Source organism: Dromiciops gliroides, chromosome 6 (genome assembly GCF_019393635.1).
Source record: "Dromiciops gliroides isolate mDroGli1 chromosome 6, mDroGli1.pri, whole genome shotgun sequence".
Taxonomy (NCBI): Eukaryota; Metazoa; Chordata; class Mammalia; order Microbiotheria; family Microbiotheriidae; genus Dromiciops; species Dromiciops gliroides.
The window spans coordinates 14,072,669-14,093,820 of record NC_057866.1 but is presented as its reverse complement, the minus strand read 5'-3'; the positions used below and the strand labels follow the sequence as shown (position 1 = coordinate 14,093,820).

General features: G+C 51.5%; 2 protein-coding genes across 5 annotated transcripts; one reads left to right on the top strand and one right to left on the bottom strand.

Annotated features, from left to right (window-relative positions):
* Nucleotides 1-796: 796 nt before the first annotated feature.
* On the bottom strand, nucleotides 797-11,360 carry LOC122731116 (tigger transposable element-derived protein 1-like). 3 transcript variants are annotated; one of them, XM_043970986.1, is made up of 4 exons: nucleotides 8,636-11,360; nucleotides 6,766-6,800; nucleotides 5,318-5,470; nucleotides 797-4,314 (listed from the first exon to the last, which is right to left on the bottom strand). In XM_043970986.1, the coding sequence occupies exon 1, from the start codon at nucleotides 10,988-10,990 to the stop codon at nucleotides 9,269-9,271; it is 1,722 nt and encodes a 573-aa protein (XP_043826921.1). In that variant the 5' UTR covers nucleotides 10,991-11,360; the 3' UTR covers nucleotides 797-4,314; nucleotides 5,318-5,470; nucleotides 6,766-6,800; nucleotides 8,636-9,268. The 3 variants fall into 3 exon arrangements, with proteins under 3 accessions (XP_043826921.1, XP_043826923.1, XP_043826922.1); XM_043970988.1 differs by lacking the exon at nucleotides 5,318-5,470 and having other exon boundaries at nucleotides 797-1,933; XM_043970987.1 differs by lacking the exons at nucleotides 5,318-5,470; nucleotides 6,766-6,800.
* Nucleotides 11,361-11,542: 182 nt separating this feature from the next.
* TMEM109 (transmembrane protein 109) lies at nucleotides 11,543-20,881 on the top strand. 2 transcript variants are annotated; one of them, XM_043970989.1, is made up of 4 exons: nucleotides 11,543-11,693; nucleotides 17,324-17,565; nucleotides 19,144-19,246; nucleotides 19,496-20,881. In XM_043970989.1, the coding sequence occupies exons 2-4, from the start codon at nucleotides 17,332-17,334 to the stop codon at nucleotides 19,885-19,887; spliced, it is 729 nt and encodes a 242-aa protein (XP_043826924.1). In that variant the 5' UTR covers nucleotides 11,543-11,693; nucleotides 17,324-17,331; the 3' UTR covers nucleotides 19,888-20,881. The 2 variants fall into 2 exon arrangements, with proteins under 2 accessions (XP_043826924.1, XP_043826925.1); XM_043970990.1 differs by lacking the exon at nucleotides 11,543-11,693 and adding an exon at nucleotides 11,755-11,933.
* Nucleotides 20,882-21,152: the final 271 nt, after the last annotated feature.

The following is a 21,152-nucleotide window of genomic DNA, read 5'->3' as shown; positions in this document are numbered from 1 at the left end:
TGGGAAAGCCCGTTTGCTTCTTCATATCAGCATCAAGGATGCCCTCTGTGCACACAGACTTTGGATAAGAATCAACTCCCTTCTCAAAGAGACCAAAAGAACTAGATGGTCAACCAATGCTTGATTTCCTTGCTAAGCAGAGAAATCGGGAGGCCAAGAGCAGTCCTGGTTTAGACCATTCTCCCATTTGTAAAATCCTATGGAAGAGGGGCAGCTAGATGGCGCAGTGGTTAAAGCACCAGCCCTGAATTCAGGAGGACCTGAGTTCAAATCCGGCCTCAGACACTTGACACTTACTAGCTGTGTGACCCCGGGCAAGTCACTTAACCCCCATTGCCTGCAAAAAAACAAACAAACAAACAAACAAAAAAAAAAAATCCTATGGAAGAGTGTGGTGGAAGACCATGAATAGTCTGGCCGCACAAAACATCAAAAGTTGTGAGAAAAACAGCTACGGAAAACTTCGCAGGAGATGTAAGTGGGCAAAATCATTCCTAGAGTATTTCGAGATGAAACCAGGAGGACAACACATGGAAGAAAAGGGGAAAAGATATGGTGTCGTCATTGTAGCAAAAACTCTCTTTTCTCCAGGAGCTGTGGACAGGGAAGGGAGGTCACCACGAGTGGACTCTTCACAGTATAGCCCTGGATGTGGGGCCAGGAAGAACAGCCAGGCTAAGGCACAGATGTAGAGAACAGTTCTCAGGAAAGGAGGAGACAAAATATTCAGCAAAAATTATTCTTATTACAAAAAGAATAAAGTGACCAAGAATAGATTAGTAACTCCTGGCCCACACCCTCCACACAGCTGCCTCCAGCACAGTGCCTGGCAAGAATAGCTCATAGCAAATATTTACATACACTTTAACTTTATGCACTTTATACACTTTAACTTTCATACACAAACTTTAAGGTTTATAAAACACTTTATGTATATTTTCTCATGGAATTCTTACAACAACCTTGTGAGGTAGGTCCTAGAATTATCACCCCCATTTTAGTGGTGAGGAAACTGAGGCAAATAGGTTAAGTGACTTGTTCAGTGTCATACAGCTAGGAAGTATCTCAAGTCTTCTACACTCCAAGCCCAAATACTCTAGCTACCATGGTGCCATCTAGATGCCCCACACACAGTAAATGCTTGTTGACCCCCTGAATGACCAACAAAATCATCTTCCTCAGACATACTTGGGTTTTTAAAATAATAAACATTTTTATTTAAAGTTCTCAGACATATTTGTAACCCTATCACTCCACCCCTCAAAAATATTCATTGGCTCCCTATTGCTTCTAGGAAAAACAGAAATGCCATAGCCTGGTGTTGGTTCCATCTTGTCATTTCATGTGTCTGATATAGCCTATTATCCCCCAGGCTACAGCCCCAGCTGGTCCCTGAATTTGTCTCTACATCTCCTTCCCCACCCCACAACTTGGAATCCTTGTCTCTCTCCAAAGTTTGGCTCAGATGCCGCTTCCTCTGGGAGGCCTGCCCTGATCTCCTCCCCCTCTGCAAATGTTCTCATACTGACTTCCCTATGTCCATGTTGGGCCCTCCAGGAGACCATAAACTACTTTCTTTTCTTGGTTGTTTTTTTTTTTCATAGCAAAAAGCTGGAAACAAAGCAGCTGCCTGTCATTGGGGGAAGTATGTGCTTTGGGAGGGGAGGGAGCATGCTACATTTACTGAATATTCGTTGAGTGAATGAATCTCATGGGATTTTGCTGAAAGGGAATATTATTGCATAGTAAAAAGTAGTGATAGATATAGCTTCAGAAAAACCCTTAGGAAGACTTGTATGAAAATGACACCAAAAAGCACAAAGGAAAATTACTGCAATAATACTTGTAGGCCGATTTATCTGAGAAGTCAGTGTTCTGTCTGATGAGTTGCTCCAGTCAATGAGGTTATTGAGCAGGAGTTTAGAGCAGGGGTCTGTACATTTGTGTGGTTTAAAAGAAAATGTTTTTGATAATTTTATTTCATCATAATTGGTTTCCTCTGTCTCTGTAACCCTATATTTTTGTTTTATGCATTTAAAAACATTATTCTGAAAAGGGCTCCATAGGCCTCATTCAATTGCCAAAAGGGTCAAAAAGAAGATTGAGCCCAATGGTGTCAGAGGGGCCCCTCCCCAAGAAAGATCAGCATGGCTAGCAGAGAAGACTCTCGGAATCATTCATTGGGTTTCAGAGACCAGGGCTGCCTCCAAGATAATGACCTGACAGACTTGTGAAGATTGGCCTTTGTCAGAAGACCCCACCCTCTCTGGTTTATAAAAACTGATAGAGCAGCGCCCCGCCCCCCCCCCCCCCCCCACACACACACTTCAGAAGACAGAGCAGTGTTCAGCCATATGGGAAGAGCAGAGACAGAATTCTCTTTCTCCCAGTCGAAAGTGCCTGATGGGGGGGGGGGGGGCAAAGCCCAGGAGATCAGCAGGTTCTTCCCCAAGCATCCTGACAGGAGACTTGCCCAGCTCTAGAGCTGGTAGCAGCCAGGCCCCTGAGAGATCCCCTGGAGAAGCAGAGAATTATTCCCACTTGGCCCTGGGGTTTGCCCCTTAGGTAACCCCATCTTTGAGATTTCCCCTATTTAGTAGGTCCTAAACTTGAGAGTTCAGCCTCAGGCTCTTTTGAGCCTTTCTTTGTGCTACCAGACCACCTCTCAGAATGATATCAGTGAATTAAACAAAATACCTAGAATTTCAAAGGAAACCAATCAAACTGAAATTCAGTTACCAGTATGTTAGAAACACAAGTTATAGAGCCCACCAGAAATCTATGCATAGGGGCAGCTAGGTGGCGCAGTGGATAACACACTGGCCCTGGATTCAGGAGGACCTGAGTTCAGATACTTGACACTTACTAGCTGTGTGACCCTGGGCAAGTCACTTAACCCTCATTGCCCTGCAAGAGAGAGAGAGAGAGAGAGAGAGAGAGAGAAATCTATGCATAGACCTGAGGGTAAGAGGGTGGATCTCTAGGCAAGGAACAGCAGGGCTTAAACTTTTTCCACTCAAGACCATTTCACTGGAGAAATTTTTGCACAACCCCAGGTGTATAGGTATATGCAAATCAAACATTTACTGCCAAATTTTTCACAACCCCCATATTCACTTACTTGACCCCATATGGGATCATGACACACAGTTTGAGAAGCTTTGGGCCAGAGGGAAATTTCCCTAACAATATGTTTCTTCAGGGGCAGCTAGGTGGCGCAGTGGATAGAGCACGGCCCTGGAGTCAGGAGGGCCTGAGTTCAAATCCAACCTCAGACACTTAACACTTACCAGCTGTGTGACCCTGGGCAAGTTACTTAACCCCAATTGCCTCACTTTAAAAAAAACCCAAAAAACCAAAAAACTCAATATGCTTCTTGGAGAAGTCAAGTCAAACCATGAGCACTTATTAAGTGCCTGCTGCATGCCAGGCTCTGGCAATATAAGGAAAGACAAAAGCCAGTCCCTGCCCTCCAAGAGCTCACGGTCCAATGGGGGAAACAACATGGAAATATCCACGGACAGATGAGCTAGCCAGGATAGAGTGGAGGTCAGCTCAGAGGGAAGACATGAACATTAAGGAGAACTGGCAAAGGCTTCTTACAGAAGTTGGCATTTTAGCTGAAGCTTGAAGGAAGTCAGGAGGCAGAGGCGAGGAGGCAGAGCATCCCGGGCATAGTGGACAGCCAGTTGGGAGATGTTGAGAGGGTTGCATCGGAGGAAAATAGCCAGGTGAAGAATCTGTGGAAGGGGGTGAGAAGCCTGGAGAGCTGGGAAGGGGCTTGGTGGTCCAGGACTTTGAGAGCCCAGCAGGATTGTTTGTACATGGGACTGGCTGGAGAAGGGACAGAATCACCCAAATGCTCCCCATAATGGAAGGACTAAGGCGTTGACTGGAGGATGAGGCCTAGACCCCACCAGGACCCTTCTCCTGCTCTTGCTGTGAGTTCCATGGGCAGGGCGCGACTGATGGCAAGGGCGTCCTTGTTCAGACGCCACCAGAGTGCTCTGCCCTTGGGACTCTGGGTGGGCTTCTGCGGGAAAGAAGGACTTCCATTCACCTCAAAGGGCTGTCCAACAGCAAGCGGGAGGGGTGGTCTGACGGCTCTGCTTGTTCCCTGGGTCTGGGGATTCTTTGTGTTGTCAGCATTTTGGGTGGGGGTGAAATGAAGTCTGTCCCAAAGCTGATGCCCATTGTTTGGAAGTCTCCTCAGCAGCCACGGACTGTGTTTCCTTCCTTTGGTGAAACCTAGACACAAACTCTCCTGGCACCACAGGAGATTTTCTTGGAGTCCTTAGAGGTCCTGTTAATGAGCTAAAGAGAACAAATAACCCCTTTGGAGTCAGGCATCAGGACTGGACACAGACCATGTAAGTTCAGAGCTTTGGGGAGAACTGAGCCATTGATTTCGTGTAAATGTTTTGTTGTTCAGTTGTGTCCAACCCTTGGTGAGCCCATTTTGGGTTTTCTTGGCAGAAATACTAGTGTGGTTTGTCATTTCCTTCTCTAGATAATTTGACAAATGAGGAAACTGAGGCAAACAGGGTGAAGTGACTTGCCCAGGGTCACACAGCTAGTAAGTGTCTGAGGCTGAATTTGAACTCAGGTCTTTCTGACTCCAGTCCTAGTACACCAATGTAAGTGAGACCAATGATAAAAGACAGCTGAACTCCAAGTGAACTGGCCTGGCTATTCTCAATTCATGAAACACCCTACCTTTCCTCAATGCCCAGTCCAATTGCCCTCCCAGCCTATGTCCTCAGAAATTATTTTGTGTTTGCTTTGTAGAGATTTTGTATTTGGGTATATGAATACACCCTGGGATGTCCCCCAAGAGAACCCAACCTTCTGAAGGTTTGGATAGTTTTCTTTGCACCTCTGTAACCCCAGCATTTAGCCTAGTGCCTGGGACATAGCAGGCACGAAAAATGCTTGTTGAAAGAGTGAATGAGTGAATAACAAGGGTTGAGGTTCTACCCTCACAGATAGTCCAGGTGGGAATAATCACCTCTTCAATCTCTCTCTCTCTCTCTCTCTCTCTCTCTCTCTCTCTCTCTCTCTCTGTGTGTGTGTGTGTGTTTCTCTCATTGTCTCTGTCTCTGCCTCAATTTCCTTAATTATTGTTACCCTATTTTTAGTCAATCAACAGATTTTTATTTTTCAAAACCTACTGTGTTCCAGGAACTGAGCCAGGTGTTGGGAAAACAAGCACAAAATGTGAAACAATCCCTGTTCACAGGGGTTTTACACTCTCATGGGGAAGAGAAGTGCATATGAAAGTGGCATAAATGTAAAGTGGGCAAATACAAATATATACCATGTACTTAAACACAAGCTCTGTTAGGAGGGAGGGTGCTAGCAGGTGGGAGGTCCAGGAAAGGCTCCTTGCAGAAGATGGCACCTGAGAAGGGATGCAGAGTCCTCACCAGACTTCCAATGGGGTCCGTGTCACAACAAAGGTTAAGAACCTCTGGTAGAGGGAAAAAAGAAGAGGGGAAGGGGGTAAGCATTCCTACAGTGCCCACTATGTGCCAGGCACTGTGCTAAATGCTTTACAATTACCTCATTTGGTCCTCACCACACGCCTAAGATGTTGATGCTTTTATTATCCCCATTTCATAGTAGAGGAAACTGAGGCAAACAAATTAAGTGACTTGTCCAGAGTCACAGAGCTAGTAAGTTTTTGAAGCTAATTTTGAACTCAGGTCTTCTTGATTCTAGACCCAGAGTTCTAGCCCCTGTGCTACCAGCTCCCTTCGGAGCCAGGGCAGAACTTGGGAAGGCCCACAGTTAGAGACGTGGGATAGCACAGATGTTAGGCATTTGTGAGGAGACTGAGGAGTGGTCGGACAGGCAGGACGTTAAATGGGAGAGAGAGTGGAGAGCTTCTAGAACATGACGCTGATTCACCACTCAAATGTAGCAGTTGGGTTAAGAGAAGGATGAGGGCTGAGAAAAGACCACTGAGCGTGGTCAGCCATTAGTAACTTTGGCTAATGTGAGTTGAGGCAGAAAGCCAGATTTCAAAAGCTTGAGGAGTGAGTCTCCCTGAAGGCCAGGGCCTTTCCTCTGAGATGACCAGACACATGGTCAGGAGGAGTCTTGTTTTACTGGCTCTGTATCTGGAGATCTTGGGGTCTTCAAAATGCCCGAGTCTGCACTTTGGCCCATTTGTGCCCCATTCCTGGAGGCAGCCCGGGACTCTCACCAAGAGAGGGGTACCATCTGATAAAGGGAAGTGCCTAAAGGCCTCCTACCCTCTCCTCTGACAAACGAGGCCTCTTGCTTGTTTCTTCTTATCTGTTCTAGGTGAAGGGAGTAGAACGTTTTATCTAAGTCAGGAGAGAGTGATAGGAATCCAGGCATTGGATGTTGGAATCTAGCCCAGCCCGGCATCAGGGCCCAAAGCGTGACTCTGAAAACTCCAGCTCAACAGAACTCATCTGAGATCTGTGGCGCCTTTGGACATGATCTTGGGATGGTCCATGATAATGTATGTGGAGCTAAATTGGGACTCTCACCCTGCCCTGCCACAGGGTAAGGAAGAGGAGGGGGAGGGGCAGAGGGGGTATTATGACCCAGGATGGCGGGGAAATGCTTATCCAGATGTTTGTTCTTGCTATTTCTTCAAAGTAAATATCCCCCTGTAAAAGCCAATCAATGTTAATTGGTTAAGTGGAACAGGGGTGCTAGTCACTAGCCCCTAAAAAATGAGGAAAACAGCTGGTAGGGCTCCAGCTGATGGCAAAGAAAAGAGATACTCACAAAGCCCTTGGATAGGGAGATGTACCTTCCTGGCTCTAGGAGAGAAGGGCAAAGTGGACAGTTACACAAATAAAATTGCAACATCTTCCATTAATTCATCAATTAGCTTTTGTTCATTTCTGTCAAACTCAAAATCTCCTAAGCCTAAATAATAATCAGGGTTACTGGCCGGAAAATTTATTAGCAGGGTAATCAACAATAAAAACAAAGGCACAAAACATTATTTGCGCTATCAGCTGTGAGACAGCTCACAAAGTTACCTTTAACCATATCTGGTAACAGTCCTACCATTCACTTTCTCTCGGCATAACCATTAAAATCTTTTCTCATGAATTCTCATGTTTCTTCCCAAGATAAAGCTTAATTTCTGTTCCCCACCTCCCCCATTTTATCTTTTATGAGCAGCTCTGCCCCTTCTTTAGTTAAGAATTCTTTCCCTATCTATAACTGTGAATGGTGCCTCCTTTGATTTTCTGATTTTTTTCCCTCTGATGTTACTTTTACATTTAGGTCAAGCATCCATTTGGAGCTTCCTGTGGAATGCGGTGCAAATGCTGATCTAAACCCATTTTCTGACAAATAGATCGCCAGTGTTCCTAGTAGTTTCCCCCACATATCTTTCTAAAATTCAATTTCTTTTTTGTCAATTAAAAATATACCTTCTCGGGGGCAGCTAGGTGGCACAGTGGATAAAGCACTGGCCCTGGATTCAGGAGGACCTGAGTTCAAAGCAGGCCTTAGACACTTGACACTTAACACTTACTGACTGTGTGACCCTGGGCAAGTCACTTAACCCCTAATTGCCTCTCAAAACCAAAAGAAAAGAAAACAAAACAAAACAAAAAATATACCTTCTCTCCTTCCCACTTCTAAATTGTCCTCTTCCCATTCCCCCAAAGAAAGAAAAACAAAACCCTTGTAACAAGTATACTTGGTCAAAACAATTTGGCCATGGACAAAAAAAAAATTTATGTGTCTTAATTTGCACTGAATTCATTATTCTCTGTCAGGACATAGCATTTCATAGGAAACAGCATGGGTCTGGAACTGGAAGATCTAAATTCCAATATTACTTCTGCTGCTTTCCTCTTTTTCTTTGAGCTAGTTACTTACCTTCCCTGGGTGTTCATTTCCCTTCTGACCACATGTAAATTGATGAGGCCTGAGCTAGGAGGCCTGAACTAGGTGAAGTTTTTTTGAGCTCTAGAGTCGATTATCTCCCACTGCCATGACTTTGCACAAGACAAGCCTGGTGCACTTTCACTCCTCACTTTTGCCTCTTGGACTTTTGCCTCCCACCCCACATGCCTGCAAGACACAGCTCAAACCACTCCCTAATTGAGACCTTTCTTGATGGTTGGTGGCCTTGCCCTCTCCTATTCCCCAAATTACTGTTATTTACTTTGCACGGCTATTGTGTTTGCTTAACAGTTTACTCTAATCCCCAGCATCAGGGGATTTTTGTTTCTCCTCTGCTATCTCCAGAGCTGGCACACAGCAAACATCTCACAAATGCTTATTGACTTGAAGGGAAGCATCGATTTCCTGAAAGATGCAATTTCTTTTTCTTTTTTAATTAAATTTTATTTTTTTTTAATCAGCAAAATTCTCACTTCGGTCTCTCCCATTCCCCCCACCTCCCCCTGCAGTTCTCATAGGAAATAAATTCTCAGTCCTTTTCTGCCAGCCCCTGGCTTTGGCCACCCACCCTTTCCAGTAACTCCAGAATCACATTTAAAACTGTCTCCTCATCAGGGGCCAACTGTCACTCCAAGATTCCAACGCTTCTGCACCATACAATAACATCTATGGTATCTCTGGAAGAAACTATGGAAACTGGTTAAACAACTATAATGGCCTGGCTCTGTACCTGGGAGTAGAAGCAGCTAAGGAAAGAGACCTCCCTTCTGTCCAAAGAGTGTAGATCTGGAGCTGTGGAATCCTTCGGCTCTTGAGGACAGAACCTCAGAGTGTGGACTGGTTTTACTTCAAGGTGTTTCTTCTTTTTACTGTGAGGTGGACATGGGGAAATGTAAAGACAAGGAGCACCCACCAAAGCTATTTTTTTTTAAGTCTGTAAGCGTCGTGAGGGCAGGGACAGCTCTGTTTTTCTCCACAAGCCAGGGTTTGGTACAGTACCTAGCTCTCAGTAAGTACTTAATAAATGCCTGCTGCTTGGTCCACTGTCTGTTTTATCTGTGTCCCCCGACTCAAGGCCCTCACAAGGTGCCACTTAATAAAATAGAGCCAATGACGCAATAACTCGATCTACGTGTTCATTAAAAAATCACCTTCCGAGGCAAAATGGAGCCATAAAAGCCACTGGGCTTGTGGGGGAAAGGGGGTTAGGGCAGCACACTCCAAAACGTTGTAAATGACACATTTAAACAAAATAGAAACATAATTTTAAAATGGTAGCACAGTTTTATACACGTTAAATGGCACTTCACCTTGATAAAGACCTGAAGTTTGCTTGTTGATGCGAAGGGTTGCAGCCTGTGAGTCATTTTGAAGCGGTGGAAGAAGGGTGATCCAAAGGCATATGAGAAGTTGGGCCTCCGGATGTGGTCGGGTTAAAATATACATACAATTTCTGCTGCTTGGCTAGCCGCCTCCTTTCGTACTGAAGGTGCCGGTATGGTTCCAAATTGGTCCGGATGCCGCGAGCCACGATTCTGCTGCGTTCTGCGTTATAGTCATTATCCTCAAGCCATTGCAACTGTTTCTCAATCACACCTAAAACATCGGATAACTGAGGCGTGTCCAGCTGCCGGGGCGCAGCCTTCTGACCGTCATCGTCTTCCTCATCTTCCGCCTCCACTGGCCCATCGGCAGCGAGCTGTTGCATGTCTTGGGCGCTTGGGTGATCAGGAGGAGACTCCAGAAGCTCATCCACGTCCTCTTTCTTGACCCCCTCAAATCCCACTTGTTTGGCCAGGTCGACGCAGCTCGCTTTGATTTTTTTCAATTGCTCAGAAGGTTCAAACCCCTTAAAGTCATGAATCAAGTCGGGGAGCATTTTCTTCCACACGCGATGCAAGCACTCTTTGGTGACATCATTCCAGGCTTCTACGATGATATCGATGGCCACTTTGATGTTAAATCTCTTCCAGAATTCGAGAACAGTTTCGGCATTCTCCCCTCCAGTAGCAGCAAGCAGCATCTTAAATGTTCGCCTCAGATAGTATGCCTTGAACAGGGCGATCGCCCCTTGCCCGAGGGGCTGAATCAGGGACGTGGTTTCCGGAGGCAGGAAGATGAACTTGACGTTTGGGTTGAGCTCCGCGATGGTCAGAGGATGGCTGGGCGCGTTATCGATGATGATCAGGATCTTAAAAGCCAAGTTCTTCTTCTTGCAGTAATCCTCTAGAACGGGGAAGAATTCGGCGAAGATGTCGATGCAGATTTGGCCGGTCATCCATCCCTTCTTGCTGTAGCGGTAGTGGACGCCGAGGCTGGCTTGGACGATGCCCCGCAAGGCCTGGGGGTTGGCTGAGCGGTAAACCACGACTGGCTTCAGCTTCAGGTCCCCGCTGGCGTTAGCCCCGACCATGACGGTGACGCGGTCCTTGGCCGCCTTGGGCCCGGGCCCGTGCTTGTCGGCCTTGGCGATGTAGGTGCTTCGGGGCATGCGCCTGTAGTAGAGGCCTGTCTCGTCGAAGTTGAAGATCTGGTCGAGCGTGTAGCCCTCCTCCTTGATCAGCTTCTGGATGAGCGCGGGCAGCTCCTTGGCCGCCTTGAGCTGCGCGCTGGCCGCCTCGCCCAGCAGCTGCAGGCTCTGGAAGTTGTAGCGGTGCTTGAAGCCGCTGAACCAGCCGCAGCTGGCCCGGAAGGGCGCCACGTCGCCGGGGTTGGGCTCCTTGCGCTTCAGGTCCGCGTAGATGGACAGCGCCTTGCCCTTGGCCGTCAGGAAGGCGGTGCCCGACCTCTTGCCCTCCATCCACAGGCTCAGCAGCCTCTCCATCTCCTCCATCTCCTTGGGCCGCGTCCGGATCGCCTTGGCCGCGCTCGGACCGCCGTCCGTCCGGGACGTCTCTTTGACCTTCCCCGCATTGTCGCGGATGGTGCGCAGCGTGGACTCCTTGAGGCCCGTGGCGCGGGAGATGTCGCACGTTCGCTCGTGGCCTTCAAAGCGCTTGATGATGTCCAGCTTCTCCTTGATGCTCAGGGCTTTCCTCTTGCCGGCCCCGCCGCCGGGCAGCTTGGAGCCGGGGCGCTTGGACATGGCCGGGCTGGGGGCGAGCGCGGGCCTGGGGCAGGGAGCCGCTCACCGCGGGCGCCGCCGCCGCCGAAGGAGGGGCTGCCCACCCGCCCGATCTCCGAGGAGAGCCCCCCGGCGCGGGTCCCCGACGGCGGCGGGCGGTTTGCGCCTGCGTGCTCCGAGGAGGCTGGGCCACAGGCTCCCGGCCGTGGGCTCCCTTCTCGCACCTTGTCGAGGGCGGAATCGCACACGAGCAAACGCAAAGTACGCGGCACTAGGCTACGCCGGCATAGTGGTCGGGTTGGAACAAATTCGCGCCTTATTGCAGAACGGACTGTCCCTTTGAATGGAATTACAGGGAAGGCAAGCAGATGAAGAGATTTGTGGGCTAGGAATCGACCGCCCAGAGCGCATGCGCCAGCCTCCTAGGCCTGGAGAGGGAGGGACTCGGAGAGCTGAATTTTTTGTAACTGGCCATAACGCATGCGCCAAGTCGCGGCGCTCCAGGGCTGGGGATGTGGTCTTGGGGAAGAGCAACTGACGTGTGGAGCCCTTTCAACTCAAGGCGCACGCGCAGGCTGCTCCTCGCTGGGGCGGGCGGCTTTCCCTCGCCTCCCGCACGGCGCAGGCGCAGATCATAACTGAGGCTCTCAAGTTGAGGCGCCGAGGCCGGCCGCTGCGCGGTAATAGCGGATCCCCACGTGAAGTGCCGACATCGCCTGCGCCAGTGAGTCCGAACTGAGGCGGGGAGGGCCATCTTGGGCTGGGGAGGCGGGACACCTGGCGAACGTGGCCGTGCGGGCCCGCGTGTGCGGAGGGGGACGCTGCGGGCTGTGTTGAAGCGAAGCCCGGGCGGGTCGGAGGACCGGGAAGGGCGAGAGAGGGGACCCGTTGCTAGGCAACCGGGGGCGGTGTTTCTAGGCAACTCCGGCGCCCCGCGGAGCGCGCATCCTGCGGCTGGAGGGAGGTGAGCGAGGGCGGGGGCTCCTGCGTCCGGGCCCGGCGGTTCGCAGAGCCCTGAACCCTGCGAAGGCGCCTCCGCGGGGGTCCTCACGCCCGCCCGGCCCATCCTTCGCTCCCTGCCGCGCCGGAGGCGCCGCCCAGCAGACTTTGGCAGCGAGCCCTGCGGGCGAATATAGTTCCCTGGGCTGCCCCTGGGCTCTGGGGAGCTGCCGGGGCCTCCCCCCGCGACAGCTGCCAGACAGCAGCTGTCAGGGGGTGAAGAAACTGGCCCGGGCTGCCAGGACCTGGGCGGGGGTTGGGGGAGGGGAAGAGCAAGAAAGGGCTCTGAGGCGGCTGTGCACCGTAGGAGCCTAATGCCCCGGGGGAGCTTGTGACCTTGGGCAAGTCGTTTGCTGGCCCCATCCGTCAGAGGAGGGGGTTGGGTCTGCTTCAGTGGAGCTGATAAACCCTTTCAGACCTTTCGGCTCATGGCCAGCCCTTCCTTTCCGCAAGACCGATGGAGGACAAGTGACCTGACCTGATTCATACAGGTGATAATCGAACGAGCTGGGATTAGAACTCTTGTCTAAATCCCTCCGTCTGGTCCATTGCACTGTGCTGCCAGTGAGCTGTTAAGGCTCCATCTGCCTTTAACTTGATGGCTTTTTGTTGTTTAGTCGTTTTTTTCTGTTGGGTCCTACCCTTCGTGACCCCATTTGGGGGTTTCTAGACAAGATTCTGGAGTGGTTTGCTATTTCCTTTTACAGATGGGGAAACTGAGGCAAACTGGGTGAAGTGACTTGCCCAGGGTCACACAGCTAGTAAGTGTCTGAGGCCGGATTTGAACTCGGAAGATGAGTGTGCCCAGGGCTCTATCCACTTCACCATTTAGCTGCCCCCAAATAATGGCATTTTAGCCCATTCAGTAGCAGCATTTGGATTCAGTTCAATTCAGCCAGCATTTATTAAGTACCTAATATGTGTCAGGCACTGGTGAGAGGAGAGAAAAAACAGCGCCTGCCCTACAAGAGCTTGCATTTAGCTGTGTAGTAATAGGTCTTCTTCCCCTTTACCTCGGCCCCTCCCTGCCTCCTCTTCATTCTCACCCTTACTGGTCCAGCTCCAAGTCTCTTATCGGCTCCCCATTCCTAGCCTGAATTCTCTGACTGCCCCAGGAGCATCTCCTGAAGGGAACTGGGGGCCATGAGCCAGCAGAGGGCAGCAAGTAAGTGACCTTAACCACCATCCAGGGAGTGACTCAGAATTCAGAGAAACCCGAGGTAGAAGGAAGGAACTAGGGGCATCTGGATGAGCTGGGCTGCCCCACCCTGCCCGCCCTGCATGCCTTTGCTGCCTAGCAGCCAGCAAATGAGGCACTGGCTTCTGACCACCTTCGAAATAAGGGGCGTTGCCTCCTCACACTAGCCAGGAACTCCCAGCCCTGGCTTTAGGCCTAAGAGGCTTTCACAATTGGGGCCTATCTTCATTGGCTGTCTGTTGTTTTGTGGGGCTTTGTTTGAACTTGTTGATGCTGCCTGGTTAAAGCCTCCAACTCCTGGAGGGCAGGGATGAAGCCTGCAGGTGCAGCTCCCTGCCAGGGGCCCAGGACCGGGAATTAGGAGACCCGGCTCTGCTGCTCCAGAACCCCATGCCCTCTGTTGAGATGCCACTTCATCCGCCACTATGTTCCTTCTGTCACCCCTTCTACTCCTGAGGGAGCCTTCCCTTGTCACACAGGTTAGAGAAGAAAAACTACCAGATTCTGACAAGCTCTTTTGTCTTGTTGAGCCTTAGTTTTCTGATCTGTCAAATGGGTTAGTGACTTGAGGGTTGGGACTATTCTAAGCCTGCCCCCTCCCCCAGCTGCATTTTTATAGTAGATTTTTGTTTGTTTGTTTGTTTTTAGTGAGGCAATTGGGGTTAAGTGACTTGCCCAGGGTCACACAGCTAGTAAGTGTTAAATGTCTGAGGCCAGATTTGAACTCAGGTCCTCCTGACTCCAGGGCCGGTGCTCTATCCACTTCCCCACCTAGCTGCTCCATATAGTAGATTTTTAACAAAAATGGGGAGAAAAAAAGAATTTCCATGAATACATCTCCCCCTGCTTCTAAGGTCTGTCCGTCCTGATGGCTAGTTGGCCAATTTAAACTCTAATAGTGCTGACCCCCGTGTCAGATAGGATGGACACTGGTCCTGTGATTTCCTTGGGATCAAGAACTAATGGCTGAAAGAACTTCTCCCAGTGCAGTTGCCTGACACAGGGGGAGGTGAAATAGTCCCCAGGGACCCCACATCCACTATGTGATGGAGGAGGCCCAGAAACCGGGCCTTCCTGGTGCTCCCTCCACTCTGCCATACTGCTATCCCAGATCAGGTATCGTAAACAAGAGAGACCCAGTGAGTGTTGTGAAAGGGGTTGTTTCTTGGGGGCTGCTACCGTGGGCCACCAGATGCGGGCAGTGACCATCAGCAGACCTTCTCCTTCCCTTTCCTTGTGCGGGCAGCTGGCTTCAGATTTGAGGCTGATCCCAGCAAGCTGAAGTGATCACGCATGCTAACCTTCTAAAGGGGAGGAGGTGCTCTCTGCCCCATCCTACTTAGAGGGGGGCTAAGATACTGAGCTTAGCTCAAGCTTCCCCAGCAAGTTCCTGACTTGGTCATGACCCAAATGCCTCCGCCTTTGGCTTGGCCTCCGCTTCTGTGTGTTGGCAGCCAGTGACCAGCTGTCCCTGCGGGGGCCTCCACAGAGACTGCCACTTTAGCAGCTGTTCCCAGGCCCGATACCACCGTGTGAGGCAGGAGAGGGAAGAACACTTTCTAGGCCATGTTGGATTCTCTCCCTTAAAAGCCAGGAAAGACGGGAAATGATTGCTCCCCCTGCTCTTTGTGCTCCGGCTCAGAGATTTCCAGCTAATTGTTTGAGTTCCGTGGTAACCTAGCAAACTTGGCTTCCCTGCCATCAGTATCAGGTGAATCAAGGAACCGCCCTGCAGTGTACAGGTTCCCTTTCCGCTCCCTCCCTCCCTCCCTGCCCCTGGAAGGAGCAGGAGGGGAGGAGGGCTGACTGTGTCCTGTTGGGCACTGGGGAGAGCTGCCGAAGACCCAAGGCTGACCTCCAGGCCTTTGCCTCGACTTACCCACACCCTATAGATGACCTTCTTTCCTTTGCACAGCAGCTGGGGGTGGGGAGTCAGGGCCCAGAGTCTTTAAGTGAGTTACCCCTGGCTGCCAGTTTCTGCTCTTGAGTACTCTGGGGGTTGGAGAGCTCACCTCATTCTGCTCTCCGGCCTTTCCTTTGCAGTCTGGGGGTGTCAGAGCCAGCACTGGAGGACTGGGGTCACCCCTGGGGGCTCTTGATTCCTTTCATGTTTATATTGTATCTGCAGCGAGCCAACTAAGGCAGTTTGAGACACAGAAGCAGTAGGGGACAATGCTAGACCTGAAGTCAGGAAGCCCTGGGTTCAAATCTTGCCTTTGCCATTTGTTGTGTGTCTCTGGCCAAGTCATTTCTCGGAGCCTCACCTAGAACGTAAAGATAGTAGTGATTGTAATAATAACTGCAGTACCTGGCCCACCACCTTCTTGGGAGGCTCATGTGAGTATGTGAGGGCCGATACAGACTTAAAATGACTGACTCCTTGGGCTAAGGAGGTTGAGCTTCCGAGGCCATTGAGTTCCCCCTTAGGGTTTCAGACGATGAGATGGGAGCCCCCCAGGGTAAGTGACTGGCCTGAGGCCTAACAGGTATGAGTGAACACCAAGATTGGGATCCAGGGCCGAATCTAATCCTTATGCTGTTTTTTCTACCATTTCTGCCCCCACTTTGGTTCCCTGGGTACATTTGCTTCTCTGGTATAGGCATGTCGCACCATCACCAGCTTGGTAGAGCCCTCAGTAAGAACTGCTCCATCAATTACCATCTGTCATGGCTTTCTTTCTTTCTTTTTTCTTTTTCTTTTTTTGCAGGGCAATGGGGGTTAAGTGACTTGCCCAGGGTCACACGACTAGTGTCAAGTGTCTGAGGTCAGATTTGAACTCAGGTCCTTCTGTTTTTTGTTTTTGTTTTTTTCTGTTTGTTTGGTTTTGTGTGTGTGTGTGGCAATTGGGGTTAAGTGACTTGCCCAGGGTCACACAGCTAGTAAGTGTCAAGTGTCTGAGGCCAGGTTTGAACTCAGGTCCTCCTGACTCCAGGGCCGGTGCTTTATCCCACTGAGCACCTAGCTGCCCCTGTCATGGCTTTCTAAGAAGTCTTTCTGCTGCAGGCCATTTCTTATTGCCAGCACAGCTCAGGTTGGCCAATCTCTGCTCAGAAGCTTCTCATAGCCGCCTACTACTGATCTAGTCAAGTTTGAACTCCTTAGCTTGGTACTCAGAGCCTTCTAGCAAAGCTGAGTGGCGCAGTGGATAGAGCGTCAGGCCTTGAGTCTGGAAGACTCCTCTTCCTGAGTTCAGATCTGACCTCCAACATTAGCTGTGTGACCCTGGGCAAGTCACTTCCCTGTGGTTGCCTCATCTATAAAATGAGCTGGAGAAGGAAATGGCAGACCACTTTGCCAAGAAGACTCCAAATTGGCCGGTGGGGAGGGGCAGCAGCTAAGTGGCCCAGTGGATAAAGCTCCGGCCCAGGATTCAGGAGGATCTGAGTTCAAATCCAGCCTCAGATACTTGACACTTACTGTGTGACCCTGGGAAAGTTACTTAACTCTCATTGCCCAGGGGAAAAAAAAAAAAGAAAAGAAAGAAAGAAAAGAAGACCACTCCAAATTGGGCCTTGAAGAATTAGACCTGACTGAAAGGACTGAACAAGGTCCTCTACCATGTGGCCCCACTCCACCTCTGTATTCTCGTCTCACACTCTCCCCAAGGGGAGCTCTGGGCCAGCCAAGGACCCGTCTCCTCTGCTTCTGTGCTGTTCTTCATTCCTGGAATGCCTCATGCTTTGTCTCTGCTGTACTGCAAGGCCCGATTCTCATGTCATCTCCTCCATGAAACCTTCCTTGAACCCACCCACACCCTGTGCCCTTGGACAGCACTAGGCTTAGGTATCATTTTGTGTTATAGACATTGCATAGGTGTCACATTCTTCTTCCCTGCCCCACCTGTGGATTCTGAGCTCCCTGGGGGTAGGTACCACCCCCAGAATGGAGTGCTGTTCATTGCCCTTGGTTGTCAACAGTGGGTAAAGAAAGGTGTGAAAGAGGAGCTGGGAACCAGCTGGTTTTGTGTGGCTCCCGCACAAGGCTCCCGTGTGCAAGGCCCCAAGCCGCCATCATGAATCCTTTCCCAGCCCCTAGCTGGTGCTTTTCCAGATTCAGGGTTTGGTGTGGAAGCCAGTATGGCTGGACACTAGGCCCCTAGAGAGCTCTGTGGGCCAGCTCAGACCATCCAGCTGAGGCTTTTTTTCCTTCCTGGCAGGCAGAGGCATGATGAGGTTGGCCTACAGATTCTTGATGGGCCGAATTATGCCCAAAGCACTCTTGGGAGCCTTCCTGGTCCTCCTTCTTGTCCTGCACGTGACAAGTTCCCAGCAAGACTTCCAATCGAGAAGACAGCAGCAGAGGGACCCCCCAGCTGACTTCCTGTCCCAAACAGGCTCAATTCTTCGGGAGACCCTGGATGCCTGGATCGGGCCTGAGGTTATGCACGCTGTGGCCGAGGTAAGGATGACATTTCCTGGCTCAGCGAGCAAAGCGGGATGTCTGTAGCGGTGGGGGGATGGGACGACGGGTCCAGGTAAGGTTACAGCTGTCAGTTCTAGGTTCAGCTTCTGTTGGGTACCAGGATCTCCAAGATTAAGTGTTTAGGGAAGAACGAGATAAACGCATGCCCCGAAAGGTGGACTCAGCCCATCCTTCTGCTGTAGTTACCCATGTCCCAGTGTCTGCAGGCTCCACCTTCATCGTTTTATGGTCCTTTCCTTCTCTGAGGGAAAACGGCAGGAAAAGAGCCAATGCACCGGCCAAGGCTACTTACCTGTCACGTCTGGCCTTTGTGTAACTGTGATGCAAGGACTCCGCCTTCTTGGTGGAGAAGATGGCTTGGGGCTGGCAATGTAGGTTTTCCCAAGTGGAGTCCTAGACTCCATGCCTTGGATAGCCACACTGGGCAGATAATATCATTTCAGGGTATCAGTGTTGACAGAACAACTTGCTTGTTGCCTGCTCATCCAGGGTTTAGCCATTTCTAACTCAGAAGTCCTTAACGGACATGACCTCCTAAGCCTCCAGGTTCCCTCTGATGGGGGCAGAAGGCAGGCCTGTGATGACCTTGGTTATAAAGCGGCTAAGTCTAAAAGAAGGGCTCTGTTTGTGCTCCCATAGCCTGTGAGCTGTCCAGAATCCCTGGCTGGGGGCCCGGATGGGTGTGTGGCTTTCTCTTGGCCTTCTGTGAAATTGTCACCCATCAGAGCATGGGTCCTTCACCTCTCTTGTGTCCTGGGCTCCTTGCGCACTCAGCCTAGTGAAGTCTGACATGACTGTGGGTTGTGGCCCACAGTGGTCATTGAAGGGTATAAGGGGATAAAATTCTAGCTAGTCTGTCTAAAATACCTAATGAGTGGTCACCAATAAATTACAAGCTTTAGCAAGAGTTTAGACTTTTAAGCATTTATTAAGGAGAATAGGAATTTGGTGGAGAGAGAGAGAAAGGCCTAGATTCATCTATCTATCAAACTGAGAGCGCATTTTAGCTCCACTCTCCACCAGAGTCCTCACAAAAGAGAGCCACACCTCCTTTATCCCACAAACCTCCTGTGAAACTGGCCACATCCCATCCACATGCACACACACACATCTCTAAGCTAATTGGCTGGTAGCCTTGATTGACAGTGCCCACGAGCAATGTCACTTCCTGACACCAAAGAAAAGCCCCACGGCCTTGCCCTCAGACGCCTTCTTCTCCTGGGGGAGCTTTCCTACAGTAACTCTCCAGCAGGTGGCGTCATTCCAATCCTTACATTTCAGTTAGAGGTTTGGGAAAATGAAGCTGTCCTGATTGTCCCATCCAAGTTCGTGGAGCCCTTGGGACCCCTCCCTGCTTCTTGAGGAAGCCTGCATAAATAGAGCTGAATTCTGGGAGAGTCGCCCTCCAAGTCTGGGGTTTGCCCCGCACCGCCCCCCCCCTCCATGTAGCCAGAACCATTGCCATTGCTGGATCCCATCCAGCGGAGCCTCTATTTGGTCCTGGGGGGGGGGGGGTCGTTCCTCAGACTCACCTGCCATTCTCCCCTCTCCTAGACCACGTCACAGGTGCTCTGGGCCATCTCGTCCGCCATCTCCGTGGCCTTCTTTGCTCTCTCTGGGATCTCTGCGCAGCTTCTGAATGCCATGGGGCTTGATGGTAAGGAGGGGAAGGAGCCGGGCCCCACAGCAGGGAGCGGCACTTGTGTTCTGGCAGGCATACATCTCATGCTTCTGGCTGTCCTGGTGGAGAGTCCTGGGAGGATGCCCCTTTAAGGGATCAGCACCTTCCCCTCTCTAGAAAGGGGGTTCTTTTCACCCTTGGCAGGGAGGGGGGCAGAAACTCCCCTCCTCGAGGGCTGTTGGCGCCCTCTCTGTGGGTGCTGCATGCTCTGTCTCTCTCTCCTAGGGGAGCACCTCACCCAAGGCTTGAAGCTCAGCCCCGCCCAAGTCCAGACCTTCCTCCTGTGGGGAGCGGGGACCCTTGTGGCCTACTGGGTGCTGGCCCTGCTCCTGGGCCTGCTCTTGGCTCTGCTGGGCCGGATCCTGTGGGGCCTGAAGCTGGTCGTCTTCCTTGTGGGCTTTGTGGCCGTGGTCAGGTCTGTGCCAGACCTGTCCATCCGGGCCCTGCTACTGCTGGGCATGCTGACTCTGTATGCCCTGCTAAGCCGGCTGAGCGGCAGCCGAGCTTCGGGAGCTCAGCTGGAGGCCAAGATTCGGGGCCTGGAGCGGCAAGTGGAAGAACTCCGCTGGAGGCAACGGAGAGCCGCCAAGGCCTCCCGGAGCGCAGAGGAGGAGTGAGGGGGCCTGCGGCGGGGGCGAGGGAGCCCGGATGTTGCTGCCGCTGTCATCACACCAAAGAGCTGAGCTGCTTCTGGGTCATGGAGCCCTCCGCCTGCCCCCAGCCAGGAGATGAAGGCTGCTTCTCTCCCCCTCCCCGTCCCCTCCTCAGGGCCTCTCCTGGATCGGTTCCCAGAGCTTTCCCTTCCCCCCAGCCCAGCGGGGGCTTCTGGAGCTGGGGAGGGCCTGCCCCCTCTCCAACTCCTCTTCCTCCCCGTAAGCACACCACTGCCGCGGCCTTCACACAGACCTCCAGACACGTGTGGCATGGACGGACCTCGGTGCAGCACACCCTGCCTCTCTCTCTGCTGTCCTGGGATGCCAGCCTCTGGTGGCCCTGCCCCCTCTTGCTTCCCCTTGGCAGCCCTGTGTGTCCTGTGCACCACCACCCGGTGGGGAGGAAACATGAGCTGGCCACTTGAGGGAGCCCCCCTGAATCCTTAGGGTTCAGATTTGGGGTCAGGGCGGGGGTCAAATCTGTGACAAGTGCCTTCAATGAAGCCAGCAGTGCCTGCTTCTTGCCTGCTCTACCTAGGAATGTGTATTTTGGTGCCTTAGGAGTCGAGGGAGGAGCAGCCTCCTAGAATCCTGACACCTTTCCAGCCAAAGAGCCCCCAGTGAGCAAGCTAGTCAGTGCAGCCTGACCCTGGGCCTGTAGCGAGTGCCTGAAGGGATCCATCAGAACCCACTGGGGATGTTGGACCCTCCCCCCCCAGCCCCCAACTCTTCTTCCCCGAGGACCAGAGGCCTCTGGGTAACAGGGTGCCCACAAAAAACTGTGCACCGGCAGCAGGCTTCTCTGGGAGTCTGGGGGAGAGGAGGCCCAGGGGAGGGGTTTGGGCTCTGCTCTGAGGTGCCGGCTGCCAGTGATCACTATTCTTACTGAAGCTCGCTGGGTTTAAATTAAAAAACAAATGCGCGCTATTTTGTTCCATATAAAACGTGTTTAATCAAAGTCTCTGAGTTGCTTGTGATTTTCCAACTTCCTCCTACCCCCATCTCCCCTCCTTTCCCTGGTTTTGATGTTCCCTTTTCACAGCAGGGGGTGCCAGGAGTCTTAGTGCCTGAAGGGGGCGGGGCGGAAATGCCGAATAGTTCCAATCGCTACCACCAGGGGGAGCTTGGAGGAGGGCGCAGGACTGGGACTGCTACAGCCGAAACCGCGAACAAGGCGGCGCCGAGGGGCCCGCCCGGACCCTCCACCTCCGCGCGGCTGCGCCTGCGCA